The sequence below is a fragment of the Oncorhynchus clarkii genome, chromosome 9 (genome assembly GCF_045791955.1).
Source record: "Oncorhynchus clarkii lewisi isolate Uvic-CL-2024 chromosome 9, UVic_Ocla_1.0, whole genome shotgun sequence".
NCBI classification, from domain to species: domain Eukaryota; kingdom Metazoa; phylum Chordata; class Actinopteri; order Salmoniformes; family Salmonidae; genus Oncorhynchus; species Oncorhynchus clarkii.
Window position 1 is genome coordinate 60,154,351 of NC_092155.1, and position 17,445 is coordinate 60,171,795.

The following is a 17,445-nucleotide window of genomic DNA, read 5'->3' on the forward strand; positions in this document are numbered from 1 at the left end:
CTGTAATGACCCATAATTTGATCACTCAAAAGCCTTAATAATATAATTCCCATTCCGTTCATTCTGAAGCTGTGCTATGCTATGATGTGCTAATGGCACAGCTGCCTGCCTGCTTTGATTTGTCATAATGCAGAGTGGGGGAGGGGGCATTTTTCCTTCCTCTGCAGCACTGCAGGTACGGAGCCATGGACAGGACAGAAAACTCTGAGGTGTCGGAGCTGCAGAACAGCCTTTTACCCGTTAATAATTATCTGTACATTGTCCTAGACGGTCCCGGTGGCGCTCACTACCCGGGTACTGGTTCGTTAGGAAGACAGTGCGCACCAAATTAGGCTATACAGAGCTGCTCACCGCTCCTGGTGGTACTCCATCTAATCTGAAAGTAAACAGGTGTAGAAAAAATACCTACCCTCCTAAAACACCAGGGGACTGTGTAATGCAGGGTCACTGTTAGGTAAATACGGCTACCTAGCGCAGACATACAGGGCAACAAGCGGTTTGCTTCAAATAAATAATTTCAATATAGACTGGAGCTGACATTTACCACTGGAGATAAGGGCTCATTTGAAGGCAACCCCACTTTAAGTGACAATGAACCGAAGTAGGCTACATATCAGGCTGCGTCGAATATTTTCTCCATAAGATAAAATCAAACGAGAGAAAAAACGACTTGTACAAAACGTGTACACACCTCAGTTTGGTTGTTGGTCGGCAGTTGAAAATTACAAAGTAAAAGCGAAATGTATTAATAGTAATGAGAGCGCCAAGGGGGCTCGAGCTTTTAAAAGCTCGACAGCTGGAGGAGAAACTAGGGCATCTGTTTACCTGCGGCACGTGCGCACGACGACGTCTACTCGTAACAATGTATTTTATTTTACTGCAGGCTAGTGGGGGACTGAGGAGAGAGAAGCGCAGCAAGGGAAGGAGGGGGTAGGAGGGAAAGAAGTGTAGGGGAGGGGGCTATGATAGAAAGAGTAGTGAGTGGTCTTTTTTGCTCTCTCTCTCTCTCTCTCTCTCTCTCCCCCCTCGCGTCGGTGTTCCACTTTGTTATATTGTTGATGAGTGCTCTATTGATCTTCTACACACCAAGGATATTGTTTTACTCATAGCATCATTTAATACCAAGAAACGGTGGGAATTGGGGAAACTGTGCACATAAATGAAATGCAGCATGCTTGGACTTTGGTCAGGATGCCAGTGAATGACATCTGCTCTTCCTAAAGAGAAAGGAAACAGTTTGGCTTTTCAGGGGGACTCTACCAATGGAAAATGAAGTAGAAGGTTAGATGTGTTTAGAGTATTTTTGTTGAACGGTGTTGTGGTGTGTCTGTGTGTTATCTTCTGGCGACTAACAGGAGAAGTTAAGTTACACACGCTTTAGACTTTTTACTCAAATGCTGACTCTTGTATTGTTTCAAGACGAGTACTAGCATGTCACGTTCATCAGTATGTCTCATCGTTTAGCCTACTATTGTTGAGAATGTTTTGTTGTGTGCTTTCTCAAAATGTTTAGTGTTACTGTCTGTGACTGTCTCCTTCATTTCACACTGTAGCAGTAGAGTAGTTGGTGTGGAACTAGCTTGTTTCTCTTTACTTTTTAAAATCTGTCTCATTTTATGCCTTCATTTTTTTTATTTTTACAAAGTCAATTAAACGGAAGCTTAGTATTTGTTTCAGCACTATCCTTAACATGCAAGGGCTTTAAATTGTAGCATGGGTTTACAGCTTACTATCCCATTTGTGAGTAATAAGTATTACTCACAAAGCAAGATTATCGACAGTTTATTTATAGCCTACGAACAAGATGCTCTCAAAAAGCCTGAAAACCAGCATGTCTTAACTCTAGTGCCGGTAGCAAGGGGGTTTCTTTCACGTGCACAACACACGAGCGCTAATTTCGCTGTCCACCGCGTCATCCTTCTGAAACTCAAAAGCAAGTTGATCAGGTAGGCTAAAGCAGGCTATCTTTTGCGTGCTTAGTTGATGCTAGAAAACTAATGAATAGTAACTGACTTATTTAGTAGTTCTCACGTGCTAATACAACGAGACCAAACCAGTTTCACAACTGTGGCCTGTGCCATTGAAAGCATACAGAAACACGCAAGATGGATATGATTTAGTGATCGAAGCTAAAAGGATAGCATGACCGAACAACAGGATTCGACAGCCTCCTAGCCTGACTGCGCTAGACTTTTAAAATACATGAGTAACAAGAGAGAAATGCCCTATTAGAAAACCATGAACAGCTCTGTAGTAACAAAACACTTATGCAGCATAACGCTGAAGCCATGGGACAAAGTATTTCAAGTGTAACAGTGATTAAAAAGGCATCTCTTGTAGGCTAGCATCTTATTCCACCTGTATGCAATAACGTGTTCAGAACCACAGGGCTTTGGACAGCGACTCTAACAGTTGAGACAGGGATGCTTCAGGACCATGGTGCTATGGATAGCGACATGAACCCTTGTATTGTGAAACGTCTGCAGGACACATACTATATTATTATTTGAGGTCCTCCAGTCGTGTTTAATAAATGTATAACAGTTCTGTTGGTTTGAATGTACACTCTGAATGTAGCCTATCACTCATGTATAGGCCAATTCCCCTCTCCAAAATGATACTTGTTGCTCGTCTATTCTTAACCCTCTAAAAAAGCCCTGTTGACTTGGTGCTACATGACTCAGAATAACATAACTTTATAGTAGCATGTGCAGGCAGTTTATGCTGTAAGAAACAGACGTTGGCAGATGTCAATTCTTAACAGTAATGATGACAACACAGAAAGCAGAGAGGCTATTATAATTTGCCAAGCATAGTTTGTTTCAAATGCAGTTGTAATAATATACTGCTGCAGGAGTTTGTCCATTTAGAAATGTTTTATGGAATGAGAGCCGCTCCAGTGAAGTGGAAATGCTTACCAGTGCATGACTTTACCCCAGGACATGACTTTACCCCAGGGCATGGTTTTTTCCCCAGTGCATGGCTTTACCCCAGGGCATGGCTTTATCCCAGGGCATGGCTTTTACCCCAGGGCATGGCATTACCCCAGGGCATGGCTTTATCACAGGGCATGGCTTTACCCCAGGGCATGGCTTTATCCCAGGGCATGGCTTTACCCCAGGGCATGGCTTTATCCCAGGGCATGGCTTTATCCCAGGGCATGGCTTTATCCCAGGGCATGGCTTTACAGTACTAGAACCTGTGGAAGGAGTAAATGTAAATGTCTCTTTAGAGAAAAGGGTTCATTTGTATCTCTTCTCTATGCTTCCCCTTAAGCTGCGGAGGCAACTTGTGAGGACCAAATTCATGTTCACACACATAATCAACATGACTGAGGTGTTTAGCAAGATGTAACATTCCCTTGAACTTTCTCTTAACATTTTTGAGCAAAAAAATGTGTGTGACTCTTCAATAGCTTTACCATATCATTTGTGGTCATTAGGATCTGCCCCTTTTTTTTCCATTTTTGGCTAAAATGACATACCCAAATCTAACTGCCTGTAACTCGGGCCCTGAAGCAAGTATATATATATTTTTGGTACCATTTGAAAGGAAACACGTTGAGGTGTGTGGAAAAGTGAAAGAAATGTAGTAGAATATAACACAATAGATCTGGTAAAAGATCAAGCAAAGAAAAGACCAACCATTTTTTTGTATTTTTTTTGTACCATCATCTTTGAAATGCAAGAGAAAGGCCATAATGTATTATTCCAGCCCAGCTGAAATTTCGATTTTGGCCACTAGATGGCATCAGTTTATGTGCAAAGTTCTAGACTGGTCCAATGAATCATTGAATTTCTGTTAAAAATTTTGTACCAAGACTGCTCAAATGTGCCTAATTTGTTTATTAATAACTTTTCATGTTCAAAACTGTGCACTCTCCTCAAACAATAGCATGGTATTCTTTCACTGTAATAGCTACTATCAATTGAACAGTGCAGTTAGATGAATCATAATTTAAGCTTTTTGCCAATATCATATACCGTATGTCTATGTCCTGGGAAATGTTCTTGTTACTTATAACCTCATGCTAATCGCATTAGCCTACGTTAGCTCAACCGTCCCGTGGACGGGACACCGATCCCAAATAAGTTTTAATAGCTAACCCTTTATCAGCCTTTAGTCAGCCTTTAGTCAGGCTGAGCGCTGTATACTGTCAATAGTTGTGTGTTTCCAACACAACAGTGGGGACTATTACTTGCAGAGATGATGTCATAAACATATCATACCTCAAGTCAGAACTATTACTTTACACTGCTGTGACACATGCAGTGATTTTGGAATTTTGTTTGGCTGACTAACAAGTGTAAGCTGTGCTTTCATACAGCTTCATGGGGTATTGTGTTGTCATTTATCATAGTGTTTTTCCATGTGTCATGTTTACGATAGAATTGTCATGGTTTTAGGGCTACGATACTGTAGGACTGTGAAAGCAGCATTTAATATAGCTGAGAAGTGTTGTATGGGCGGCAGGTACCCTAACGGTTAGGAGCATTGGGCCATTAACCCAAAGGTCTCTGTTTCGGATCCCCGAGCCAACTAGGTGAAACATCTGTCGATGTTCCCTTGAGCAAGGCACTTAACCCCAACATCTCCTGTAAGTTGCTCTGGATAAGAGTGCCTGGTAAATTACTAAAATGTGAAAGAGGATATGGTGTAATGGACTTGGTGTGAGTGCTAAAGCTCTCTAACTACAGGTCAGATTACAGCTCTTGAGAATGTTTAAAGGGACCTCTAACACAATTGATGGAGTGCAGTCCTGCTTCTTACTCTACACATTTGACTTGCTTTTTTCTCTCCAATTAGTCCTCATCATTAGATTTTACTTTTGTGGCTTCAAGCATAAAATACATTGTAGGCATGCAATTTTCTGTATGAATGCAATTCATTCTTATGACATTCAGCACTTATAAACTACTCAGCATTTATTATGTTTTGGACAGTAATTCCAGAAACATTTTGTCCAGTCCACATTTTGTGGATCTGTTGGTTAACACTGCGGATAGTTGGAAACCTGTTTGCCAGCAGCATTTAGAAAATGGTCTTGATCTATGAAAAGCCTGCTTTCTCAAGGACTATGGACTGGTGCTTGTTGATTGATTTAGTCCAGTGACTCTCAGCCCTCCTACCATATAAGCCAATGGAATGTTTTGGGTCAGAACACACAGGAATGAGAAATCTTGGTCATAATATACTAGTTGGTTCATCAGTAGGAGTGAGGGTTCATCTGCAGACTCCCCTGTAAAAACATGCAAGAAATGTTGTCTTGCATGTTGTTGTTGTTTTGCCAGCACTACACAGCTGATTCAAATCCACTCAAGCTTTGATTATTTTAATCAGCTGTGTAGGTCAAGGGCAAAAACCAAAATGTACACACATGGGGCCCCAGGACCGTGTTTGGGAAACCCTAGGCCACAGGCTGATGGACTATATCACTGCATTGATCTCGCTAGTATTGTATCATTTAGTATTCTGCCTCCAACTGATGCTTTAACGTCCTACATAGTAGAACAATTTTTAAGCATAAGAATATACATGTACAGGTCGAGTGTGATTTCTTATGTGCCACATTCTATGGTGCACAGCATCATCTGCTATAATCACAGGTTATGTGTAGGAATTAGTAAAGCAGATATTTGTCATTTTCTGTAATAGCAGATTAAAAGCAGTAATTCCTCTTTGTGTTGTCTCTTCTCGCGGCATTTCACTGGCTTGTAGAGCAGTCCGAAATATAGAGTACCTCCTCAGTCTTGATGTTGAATTGAAATTGACCTGCCTCTCCCCGGGACCTGGACTGATGCCATGAGGTCAGACGCATGCTACCTGATGAGCTTATTTACAACCTTGCCAGACAGGACTTCCATATTAGGAGTAGACAGACTAATGTGTGAACTATAAAGCATCTGGCTTTTCTTATTTAGACTGTGGAGCTGTTTGCTCCTCTATTTGTATGTATGTAAAATCCTATAGAAGAACCCGTTGCATCGGTCGGCTTCTAACTGAATAAGACACTGATAGAGGAAGTGCTTTGACTAAATGTGTGTTGTTTTAAATCAAATGTATTTATAAAACCCTTCGTACATCAGCTGATATCTCAAAGTGCTGTACAGAAACCCAGCCTAAAAACCCAAACAGCAAGCAATGCAGGTGTTGAAGCACATTGGCTAGGAAAAACTCCCTAGAAAGGCCAAAACCTAGGAAGAAACCTAGAGAGGAACCAGGCAATGAGGGGTGGCCAGTCCTCTTCTGGCTGTGCCGGGTGGAGATTACTAATATGTTGCAACAGGAGGTGAATAGCCTACATTTTCTACGTCGTTCTGATGATATATAGGCTACTGTTCTTGTTAACCATTACAGTGCAATCAATGCTAAATAGATTTGCTCCTGCAGAATTGATTTGCAATGGTCCCAGGGTTACAAAACAATGTTAATATATAGCGAGATTTGTTAAAACAACAACATTGAAATTACAATAATAAAAGCCACATCAATAGACTGCACTTCTACTCTCATTTACCCCTATAATCACTACATGACATTGGATTCTATGTCGTGTTCTCAGTAGGAAATGTCTGGTGTTCTTCTGGTTTTGACCCATGCTAACCCTTGCTGTTGTTTGTGTTACTTTGTTGGGTTTAAGCTGACACAATGGGTTTAAACTGGGTCAAATTTTTATTTTGAAATGAATGCACTCTCTCAAAGAGAATTGAGATGAAATTGAAAACTGAGAGGAGATTGCCTTATCTTATTTCTGTGGTCTTAATCCTTGGTCTTGTCAAACCTCTCATCAATATTCTATACTCTGTCCAGGAGAAAGAATACTGCACGTAGACCCATTACAAGCTGAAGGAAGAGGACAACACTATTAAAGAAAAAACACAATGGACAGAACCAACAAAGCTGGTCATTATGCCAAAGAAAGGCAACTTGCCCTTTGATTATCAGTGCACCCGTGGGTCCCAGCTGTGTGGGCCTGTGCCAGATGGCCTCGCAACCTCTTCCTTTAGACAGACACAAATACCAGCTTCTGTCAATCAGGATAATATACTGCACAATCACAGACCCAGAGAGAGGTAGGACTGGTCTTATTACTTAGCTCCATGTGGGGGTTTGCTGAGGTTGGTCCTCAGCCTTCTTAGATCAGTATATGTAGGGGTTTGATATAGCCATAGCCTTTCAATTAGGCTACATGTGGGGGTTTGATATAGCCACAGCCTTTCAATTAGGCTACATGTGGGGGTTTGATATAGCCACAGCCTTTCAATTAGGCTACATGTCGGGGTTTGATATAGCCACAGTCTTTCAATTAGGCTACATGTGGGGGTTTGATATAGCCACAGTCTTTAACTGGTACAGAACAAGTGGGGGTTTGATATAGCCACAGTCTTTAACTGGTACAGAACAAGTGGGGGTTTGATATAGCCACAGTCTTTAACTGGTACAGAACAAGTGGGGGTTTGATATAGCCACAGTCTTTAACTGGTACAGAGCATGTGGGGGTTTGCTACAGTGGCATCGTAGAGATAATGATGAGGTCCAATAGGTTTGATTGGCATTAGAAGACACACAGGTTGGTATGTGACTGTGAGGATGATTAAAGGTGTCAGCTCACACTCTGCCAACCCATATCTCTACACAGAGAATGTAAACACCGGGCCCCAGCAGTCCATTTGTCTTAAAGAAGCAGTGCTAGTCTAGCTCTTTGTGATTCTTTGTTGTTATTTGTTAGTATCCAGACTATTCTCTTTCACTCCTAAGAACACTGGGGTCCCAGCAGACTGCCTGGACTTCTAGCAGATTCTCGCCATATCAACGGCCAGACATAGCAGGCTGAGGAGAGTCTGGTGGAATGAATGTTCAGTAGGAAACACATTTGTAGTGAAACTGTGGATAAGGGGGGCAGAATATTCATCATTGATGCTTAGCTAGTCTCCTGTGGCCTTCTACATGCCTTCCACTCCATGCTACTACATCATACATTGAGAGCTAATTAACTGCAAAAACACTATACAGTACCAGTCAAAAGTTTGGACACGCCTACTTATTCAAGGGTTTTTCTTTATATTGACTATTTTCCACATTGTAGAATAATAGTGAAGACATCAAAACTATGAAATAACATAGGAATTGTGAAAATCTGAGTTGAAGTGTATTTGGCTAAGGTGTATGTAAACTTCCAACTTCAACTGTAGTAACCAAAAAGTGTTTAACAAATAAAACTATATTTTGGATTTTAGATTCTTCAAAGTAGCCACCCATTGCCTTGATGACAGCTTTGCACACTCTTGGCATTCTCTCAACCAGCTTCACATGGAATGCTTTTCCAGCTGTCTTGAAGGAGTTCCCACATATGCTGAGCACTTGTTGGCTGCTTTTCCTTCAATCTGCAGTCCAACTCATCACAAACCATCTCAATTGGGTTGAGGTTGAGTGATTGTGGAGGCCAGGTCATCTGATGCAGCACTTCATCACTCTCCTTCTTGGTCAAATAGCCCTTACACAGCCTGGAGGTGTGTTGGGTCATTGTCCTGTTGAAAAACAAATGATAGTTCCACTAAGCCCAAACCAGATGAAATGGCGTATCGCTGCAGAATGTTGTGGTAGCCATCCTGGTTAAGTGTGCCTTGAATTCTAAATAAATAACTGAAAGTGTCACAAGCAAAACACCCCCACATCATCACACTTCCTGTTCCATGCTTTATGGTGGTAACTACACATGTGGAGACAATCCGTTCACCTTTCACTGCGTCTCACAAAGACATGGAGGTTGGAACCAAAAATCTCAAATTTGGACTCCAGACCAAAGGACAGATTTCCACCGGTCTATTGTCAATTTCTAGTGTTTCTTGGCCCAAGCAAGTGTCTACTTCTTAGTTTCTTTGCAGCAATTCGACCATGAAGGCCTGATTCACACAGTCTCCTCTGAACAGTTGATGTTGAGATGTCTGTTACTTGAACTCTGTGAAGCAGTTATTTGGGCTGCAATTTCTGAGGCTGGAGCTCTGATGAACTTATCCTCTGCAGCAGAGGTCACTCTGGGTCATCCTTTCCTGTGGTGATCCTCATGAGAGTCCGTTTCATCATAGCGCTTGATGGTTTTTGCGACTGCACTTGAAGAAACGTTAAAAGTTCTTGAAATGTTCCACATTTGACTGACCTTCATATCTTAAAGTAATGAGGGACTGTCGTTTCTCTTTGCTTATTTGAGCTGTTCTTGCCATAATATGGACTTGGTCTTTTATCAAATAGGGCTATCTTCTGTATACCAACCCTACCTTGTTCCAACACAACTGATTGGCTCAAACGCATTAAGAAGGAAAGAAATTCCACAAATGAACTTTTAACAAGACACACCTGTTAATTTAAATGCTTTCCAGGTGACTGACTACTTTATGAAGCTGGTTGAGAGAATTCCAAGAGTGTGTAAAGCTGTCATCAAGGCATTTTTTTAAAACATTTTTATTTAACCTTTATTTAACTAGGCAAGTCAGTTAAGAACAAATTCTTATTTACAATGATGGCCTACCCCGGCCAAATCCAGACGACGCTGGTCCAATTATGCACCACCCTATGGTACTCCCAATCACGACCGGATGTGATTCAGCTTGGATGTTGGCTACTTTGAAGAAACTCAAATATAAAATATATTTTGATTGGTTTAACACTTTCTTGGTTACTACTTGATTCCATTTGTGTTAATTAATAGTTTTGATGTCTTCACTATTATTCTACAATGTAGAAAATAATAAAAAAGAAAGAAAAACCCTGGAATGAGTAGGTGTGTCAAAACTTTTGACGGACATAAGTATGTGGACACCCCTTCAAATGAGTGGATTTGGCTATTTCAGCCACACCCGTTGCTGACATGTGTATAAAACGAGCAAACAGACATGCAATCTCCATAGACAGACATTGTCAGTAGGCTGGCCTTACTGAAGAACTCAATGACTTTCAGCATGGCACCATCATAGGATGCCACCTTTCCAACAAGTCAGTTCGTCAAGTTTCTGCCCTGCTAGAGCTGCCCCGGCTAACTGTAAGTGCTGTTATTGTGAAGTGGAAACGTCTAGGAGTAACAACTTCTCAGCCGCGAAATGGTAGTCCACACAAGCTCACAGAACGGGACCGCCAAGTGCTGAAGCACATAAAAAATCATCTGTCCTCTGTTGTAACACTCACTACCGAGTTTCAAACGGCCTCTTGAAGCAGCGTCAGCACAATCACTGTTCAATCACTGTTTCATGAAATGTGTTTCCGTGAACGAGCAGCAGCACACAAGCCGAAGATCACCATGTGCAATGCCAAGTGTTGGCTAGAGTGATGTAAAGCTTGCCCCCATTGGACACTGGAGCAGTGGAAACACGTTCTCTGGAGTGATGACTCATGCTTCTCCATCTGGCAGTCCTACCTGCCCCAATGCATAGTGCCAACTGTACAGTTTGGTGGATGAGGAATAATGGTCTGGGGCTAATTTTGATGGTTTGGGCTAGGCCTGGTTCACTGACCTCAACCCCATCAAACACATTTGGAACACCGACTGAGAGCCAGGCCTAATCGCCCAACATCAGTGCCTGACCTCACTAATGCTTTTGTGGCTGAATGGGAGCAAGTCCCCACAGCAATGTTCCAACATCTAGTGGAAAGCCTTCCCAGAAGAGTGGAAGCTCAGGTGTCGACGGAATTTTGGTCATGTAGTGTACGTGTTTGATAAGCTCCTTGTACCTTGTTCGCCCAATCTATCACAGAGTTACCTAATGTCTCCAAAATAGATTGATATAAGACCGTGTGTCTGTGTTGCGCTCGCTCAGCCTGGGCAGTGTGTATCTGCAGGGAAATAGACAGTGGCCTCGTATCCCTCGGCTAGGACAGAGAGCTGTTCTCTACTGCACTGAGTGCTCCAAAAGTCCTCACACACATCACTTGAAGCTTTGGACTTTAGACTATACCCGACGTGTTGATATTAGTACTGTTGTTCCCTTCTCACTTATTAAGGTGTTATGTAGTGTCTATGTAGTGTCTATGTAGTATCTATGTAGTGTCTGCACTGGCTGTATAGGATGAAGGAGCCTGTAGAATTTTGGCCTGTTGGCCTGTTTTTCAGTTCAGCCCAGCAGCTCAAAGAGCGAGAGCAGATGGCTAACATGTCACAGAGCTGTGACAGATGGGGGGGGGGGGCTGCAGGGTGACACTCAGGAGACCTATAGACCGACTACAATGTCAGCAGGGACCCCAACACATATGGTCCCAGGGTGCTGTTAATGAGAGTCACCATGGAGCAGAGGATGATTGGGACAGGTAGAGGTGTTGTCACATTCGCCATATGCTTAGCATGCATGATCCTCACTTACCTTAGAGGGCTCAGGCAGTGGTGTTATTATAGAGTTCCCATGCTCCTCACTCACTCTAGACTAGAGGACTCAGGCAGTGGTGTTATTATAGAGTTCCCATGCTCCTCACTCACTCTAGACTAGAGGACTCAGGCAGTGGTGTTATTATAGAGTTCCCATGCTCCTCACTCACTCTAGACTAGAGGACTCAGGCAGTGGTGTTATTATAGAGTTCCCATGCTCCTCACTCACTCTAGACTAGAGGACTAAGGCAGTGGTGTTATTATAGAGTTCCCATGCTCCTCACTCACTCTAGACTAGAGGACTCAGGCAGGGGTGTTATTATAGAGTTCCCATGCTCCTCACTCACTCTAGACTAGAAGACTCAGGCAGTGGTGTTATTATAGAGTTCCCATGCTCCTCACTCACTCTAGACTAGAGGACTCAGGCAGTGGTGTTATTATAGAGTTCCCATGCTCCTCACTCACTCTAGACTAGAGGACTCAGGCAGCGGTGTTATTATAGAGTTCCCATGCTCCTCACTCACTCTAGACTAGAGGGCTCGGCTTATCAGCGGGTGTGAAGGAAATAACAGACAAGATCTGGAGGTCATAGAATGTTATGTAGAACACAAGAGCTGCCTTCTGCATTTAAGTTGGTCTTTTAGACAAAACCATCGCTCACTCAAACACAGAAACCCAGTTTGAGCAATTCCTGTTTGTCAGCTAAAACATGTCTCTATATGTTTTCTGGGGCAAGTGATTAGTGAGTTACTGTTCATATGATGTGCCAGGCTCCCTGTCAGTCAGAGCTCTGTGCCGCTGCTGCCTAGTTGCCTAACTGTGGGAGTGACAGTATAGACGTGTGCTATCACACACTGTCAAGAGAGGGAGGAACAAAGCACAAGGAGGGTGTTGGTGATGTCAGAGTGTTGTTGTACTTCTGTTTTCACTGACTGCATGGTCCCCTCTATCCTCCCACCCTCACTCCTCCTCCCTCCCTCCCTCCCTCCCTCACCTTGTCCCTCCCTCCCCTCCTCTTTCCCCTCCCCTTCCTACCCTCCCCTCCTCCCTCCCTCCCCTCCATCCCTCTTCTGTCTCCTCCCTCCCCTTCCTCCTCCCTCCCTTCCCCTCTTCCATTCCTCCCCCTCCCTCTGCAGTATACGTTCATCACATTCAGAGCAGCAGGCATCAGGTGGCAATGACATCATCTGCACTGCAGCACACTGCAGCAGTGTGTCTGAACAAAGAGATGTCAGCTAGTCCTCTCCTCCTGCCCCCGCCACCGTCTCTCTCCCCCCTCTCCCTCTCTCCTCCCTCTCTCAGAGAGCATAACCCTGGTGCCTAGACATGCTGCAGGGCTATGACTTACCTAACCCCCTCTCACCCACACCTTCCCCCTCCTACCACTAGGGTATAGGCTGGCTGATGTACCTCTACAGCCCTCATCATCACCTTGCCCTTAACCACCTATGGAGAGATAATGAAAGGTATCACTGTTGGGGTTTGTAATTTAACAGTGTCAGTGTTGGCTGGTGACAGTATGAGCGCTGTGGAGAGACACAAGGAGGGTGTGTGGGATAAACGTCCATTTGCTATATTCTAATCACCACACATCATCAGTAATAGCAGTAATTTACTGGCCTTTGATTGTATTTTTTTTCTTGTAACACTAACAATTACTTGACCTCTTTTTAAATTGACTTATAGGGAACCCAAGCATGACATTCATTCTCCGATGAGCGGAGAGCTTCTGCCTTCAACTGACTGCCAAGATACGGCAGTAGTGTAAATGTCAAAGGGTCCCTGCTGTGGTGGCTCCCCACTTAGGAAGTTCATTACTGCAGTGTCCCCTCTGGAAAAATAAAATATCTATGACCATTATTATAACATAGTGATGGATAATTACATGTATCATATTTTTTCCATTGTGTGCTTTTCTTGCCCTCCCATTCATCAATAAGCCAATGCCGCAGGAAGGAAAAAAACATATACACAGAGGCATGTTCCTGTCGCTTAGTTACTCGGCAGCAGGTTGCCACAGAAACAGCCTCACAGTGGCTAAATGAGGAATGCTAATGCAGTGTTCCACACTCCTGCTGCAGTGGGCTCACTGTCTGGGCATCGCACCCCACTGTCTATGCACAGCAGTCTGTGTGGGTGTATGTGTGTATGTGTGTGTGTATGCGTGTGCATTTGCGTGTGTGTGTGCTTGTTTGAGCATAGAGTTCTCTCCTCTAGTGTGGCAGGTAGCCTAGTGGTTAAGAGGGTTTGGCCAGTAACCAAAAGGTTGCTGGTTCAAATCCCAGAGCTGACTAGGTGAAAAAAACTGTCAATGTGCCCTTGTGCAAATCACTTAACCCCAGTATCTCCTCTTAAGTCTTCTCTGGGTAAGAGCATCTACTAAAATGTGAAAGAGAATATGGTGTAATGGGCTTGGTGTGAGTGCTAAAGCTCTCTAACTACAGGTCAGATTACAGCTCTTGAGAATGTTTAGAGGGACCTCTAACACAATTGATGGAGTGCAGTCCTGCTTCTTACTCTACCCATTTGACTTGCTTTTTTCTCTCCAATTAGTCCTCATCATTAGATTTTACTTCTGTGGCTTCAAGCATAAAATACATTGTAGGCATGCGAAGGACTATGGACTGGTGCTTGTTGATTGATTTAGTCCAGTGACTCTCAGCCCTCCTACCATATAAGCCAATGGAATGTTTTGGGGCAGAACACACAGGAATGAGAAATCTTGGTCATAATATACTAGTTGGTTCATCAATAGGAGTGAGGGTTCATCTGCAGACTCCCCTCAGAGAGTGTCTTGGGCCGCGCGCGCTCGCGCGCGTGTGTTTGTGTGTGTGTGTGTGTGTGTGTGTGTGTGTGTGTGTGTGTGTGTGTGTGTGTGTGTGTAGGGGTGGACACCATCCACTCTCTGGTCAATCATCCATTTCAAATTAGTCTGTGATGACAGAGTACTGTAGGATGAGAGGCTTTTAAAAATGACTGAGTTACTGTGCATGTAGCCATTAGTGGGTGATTGATGGGCCTTAAATGTTATTTTACTAAAGGCAATTGTTGTGATGAAGTTAATGATTGATGTTATTGTTATCCCTGTACTTGTGATTAATAATGATTAGGCTCAGATGACATTTATTTTCATAGATGATGAGAGATAGATGAAGATGAGCTTAGAGCATATCATGGAACATGAGTGGTGTATATGTTGTGTGGTTAGACATGGTGTGTGGTTAGACATGGTGTGTGGTTAGACATGGTGTGTGGTTAGACATGGTGTGTGGTTAGACATGGTTTATGGTTGGACATGGTGTGTGGTTAGACATGGTGTGTGGTTAGACATGGTGTGTGGTTGGACATGGTGTGTGGTTAGACATGGTGTGTGGTTAGACATGGTGTGTGGTTAGACATGGTGTGTGGTTAGACATGGTGTGTGGTTAGACATGGTGTGTGGTTGAACATGTGTGGTTAGACATGTTGTCTGGTTAGACATGTTGTGTGGTTGGACATGGTGTGTGGTTAGACATGGTGTGTGGTTGAACATGGTGTGTGGTTGAACATGTGTGGTTAGACATGGTGTGTGGTTAGACTGGTTAGACATGTTGTGTGGTTGGACATGGTGTGTGGTTGTGTATGGTGTGTGGTTAGACATGGTGTCTGGTTAGACATGGTGTGTGGTTAGACATGGTGTGTGGTTGTGTATGGTGTGTGGTTAGACATGGTGTGTGGTTGTGCATGGTATGTGGTTGGATATGGTGTGTGGTTGGACATGTGTGGTTAGACATGGTGTGTGGTTAGACATGGTGTGTGGTTAGACATGTTGTGTGGTTGGATATGGTGTGTGGTTAGACATGTTGTGTGGTTGGATATGGTGTGTGGTTAGACATGGTGTGTGGTTGGACATGTCTGGTTAGACATGTTGTGTGGTTAGACATGTTGTGTGGTTGGACATGGTGTGTGTTTGAACATGTGTGGTTAGTCATGTTGTGTGGTTGAACATGGTGTGGGTTGAACATGTGTGGTTAGACATGTTGTGTGGTTAGACATGGTGTGTGGTTAGACATGGTGTGTGGTTAGACATGGTGTGTGGTTGTGCATGGTGTGTGGTTAGACATGGTGTCTGGTTAGACATGGTGTGTGGTTGTGCATGGTATGTGGTTGGATATGTGTGGTTGGACATGGTGTGTGGTTAGACATGGTGTGTGGTTGGACATGTGTGGTTAGACATGTTGTGTGGTTGGATATGGTGTGTGGTTAGACATGTTGTGTGGTTGGACATGTCTGGTTAGACATGTTGTGTGGTTGGATAGGGTGTGTGGTTAGACATGTTGTGTGGTTGGATATGGTGTGTGGTTAGACATGTTGTGTGGTTGGACATGGTGTGTGGTTGAACATGTGTGGTTAGACATGTTGTGTGGTTGGACATGGTGTGTGGTTGGACATGCTCTGTGGTTGGAAATGTTGTGTGGTTGGACATGGTGTGTGGTTGAACATGGTGTGTGATTGGACATGTTGTGTGGTTAGACATGTTGTGTGGTTGGACATGGTGTGTGATTGGACATGTTGTGTGGTTAGACATGTTGTGTGGTTGGACATGGTGTGTGGTTGGACATGTTGTGTGGTTAGACATGTTGTGTGGTTTAACATGGTGTGTGGTTGAACATGTGTGGTTAGACATGTTGTGTGGTTAGACATGTTGTGTGGTTGGACATGGTGTGTGGTTAGACATGGTGTGTGGTTGAACATAGTGTGTGGTTGAACATGTGTGGTTAGACATGTTGTGTGGTTAGACATGTTGTGTGGTTAGACATGTTGTGTGGTTAGACATGGTGTGTGGTTAGACATGGTGTGTGGTTAGACATGTTGTGTGGTTGGACATGGTGTGTGGTTAGACATGGTGTGTGGTTGAACATAGTGTGTGGTTGAACATGTGTGGTTAGACATGTTGTGTGGTTGGACATGGTGTGTGGTTAGACATGGTGTGTGGTTGAACATAGTGTGTGGTTGAACATGTGTGGTTAGACATGTTGTGTGGTTAGACATGGTGTGTGGTTAGACATGGTGTGTGGTTAGACGTGGTGTGTGGTTGGACATGGTGTGTGGTTAGACATGGTGTGTGGTTGAACATGGTGTGTGGTTAGACATGGTGTGTGGTTGGACATGGTGTGTGGTTAGACATGGTGTGTGGTTGAACATGGTGTGTGGTTAGACATGTTGTGTGGTTAGACATGTTGTGTGGTTAGACATGTGTGGTTAGACATGTTGTGTGGTTGGACATGGTGTGTGGTTAGACATGTTGTGTGGTTGAACATGGTGTGTGGTTGAACATGGTGTGTGGTTAGACATGGTGTGTGGTTGGACATGGTGTGTGGTTAGACATGGTGTGTGGTTAGACATGGTGTGTGGTTGGACATGGTGTGTGGTTAGACATGGTGTGTGGTTAGACATGGTGTGTGGTTAGACATGGTGTGTGGTTGGACATGGTGTGTGGTTAGACATGGTGTGTGGTTGGACATGGTGTGTGGTTAGACATGGTGTGTGGTTAGACATGTTGTGCGGTTGGACAGTACTCAATCTTATACTGTATAGTTACTGATAGGCTTGATTCTGTATAAATGCCTACATGTTCAGCGTGTATGCAATATGACACTGTAGTGGACACTGGTTTGCAGACCTCTGTGTTTGTACACTCAGTGTATGTGCCTGTGTTTCTATATGCCTTCATAAGTACCATAAGACACTAGTAGGACTAACCAGGATCACTAATAGGTGCTGACGTGTATGTGTCTGTGTTGCAAAGTTCTTCTGATTTCTACAGATGCCTTTATAGGTACCATGCACAGTACTAACTGGGTGTCACTGTTGACCATATATTATACTGTAAGGTCTATGGATGCTGACGTGTGTTATGTGTCTATGTTGCAGATAACCAGTTCAGAATGTCCATCCTGGAGCGCCTGGAGCAGATGGAGAGACGGATGGCAGAGATGGCCTCCCATCACCAGCAGGGCAGCGGAGGAAGTGCAGGAGCAGGAGGAGGAGCAGGAGGTGGAGGAGGAGGAGGTAGTGGTGGTAACAACAGCCAGACACAGGTAAGGTACATCATA

General features: G+C 43.7%; 1 protein-coding gene across 1 annotated transcript in view; it reads left to right on the plus strand.

Annotated features, from left to right (window-relative positions):
- LOC139417313 (calmodulin-binding transcription activator 1-like) overlaps positions 1-17,445 on the plus strand; it is a 633,264-nt gene that overhangs the window by 602,018 nt on the left and 13,801 nt on the right. The window contains exon 12 of the mRNA XM_071166580.1: positions 17,264-17,430. Within this exon, the coding sequence (XP_071022681.1) occupies positions 17,264-17,430 (167 nt within the window). The remainder of the gene's footprint in view (positions 1-17,263; positions 17,431-17,445) is intronic.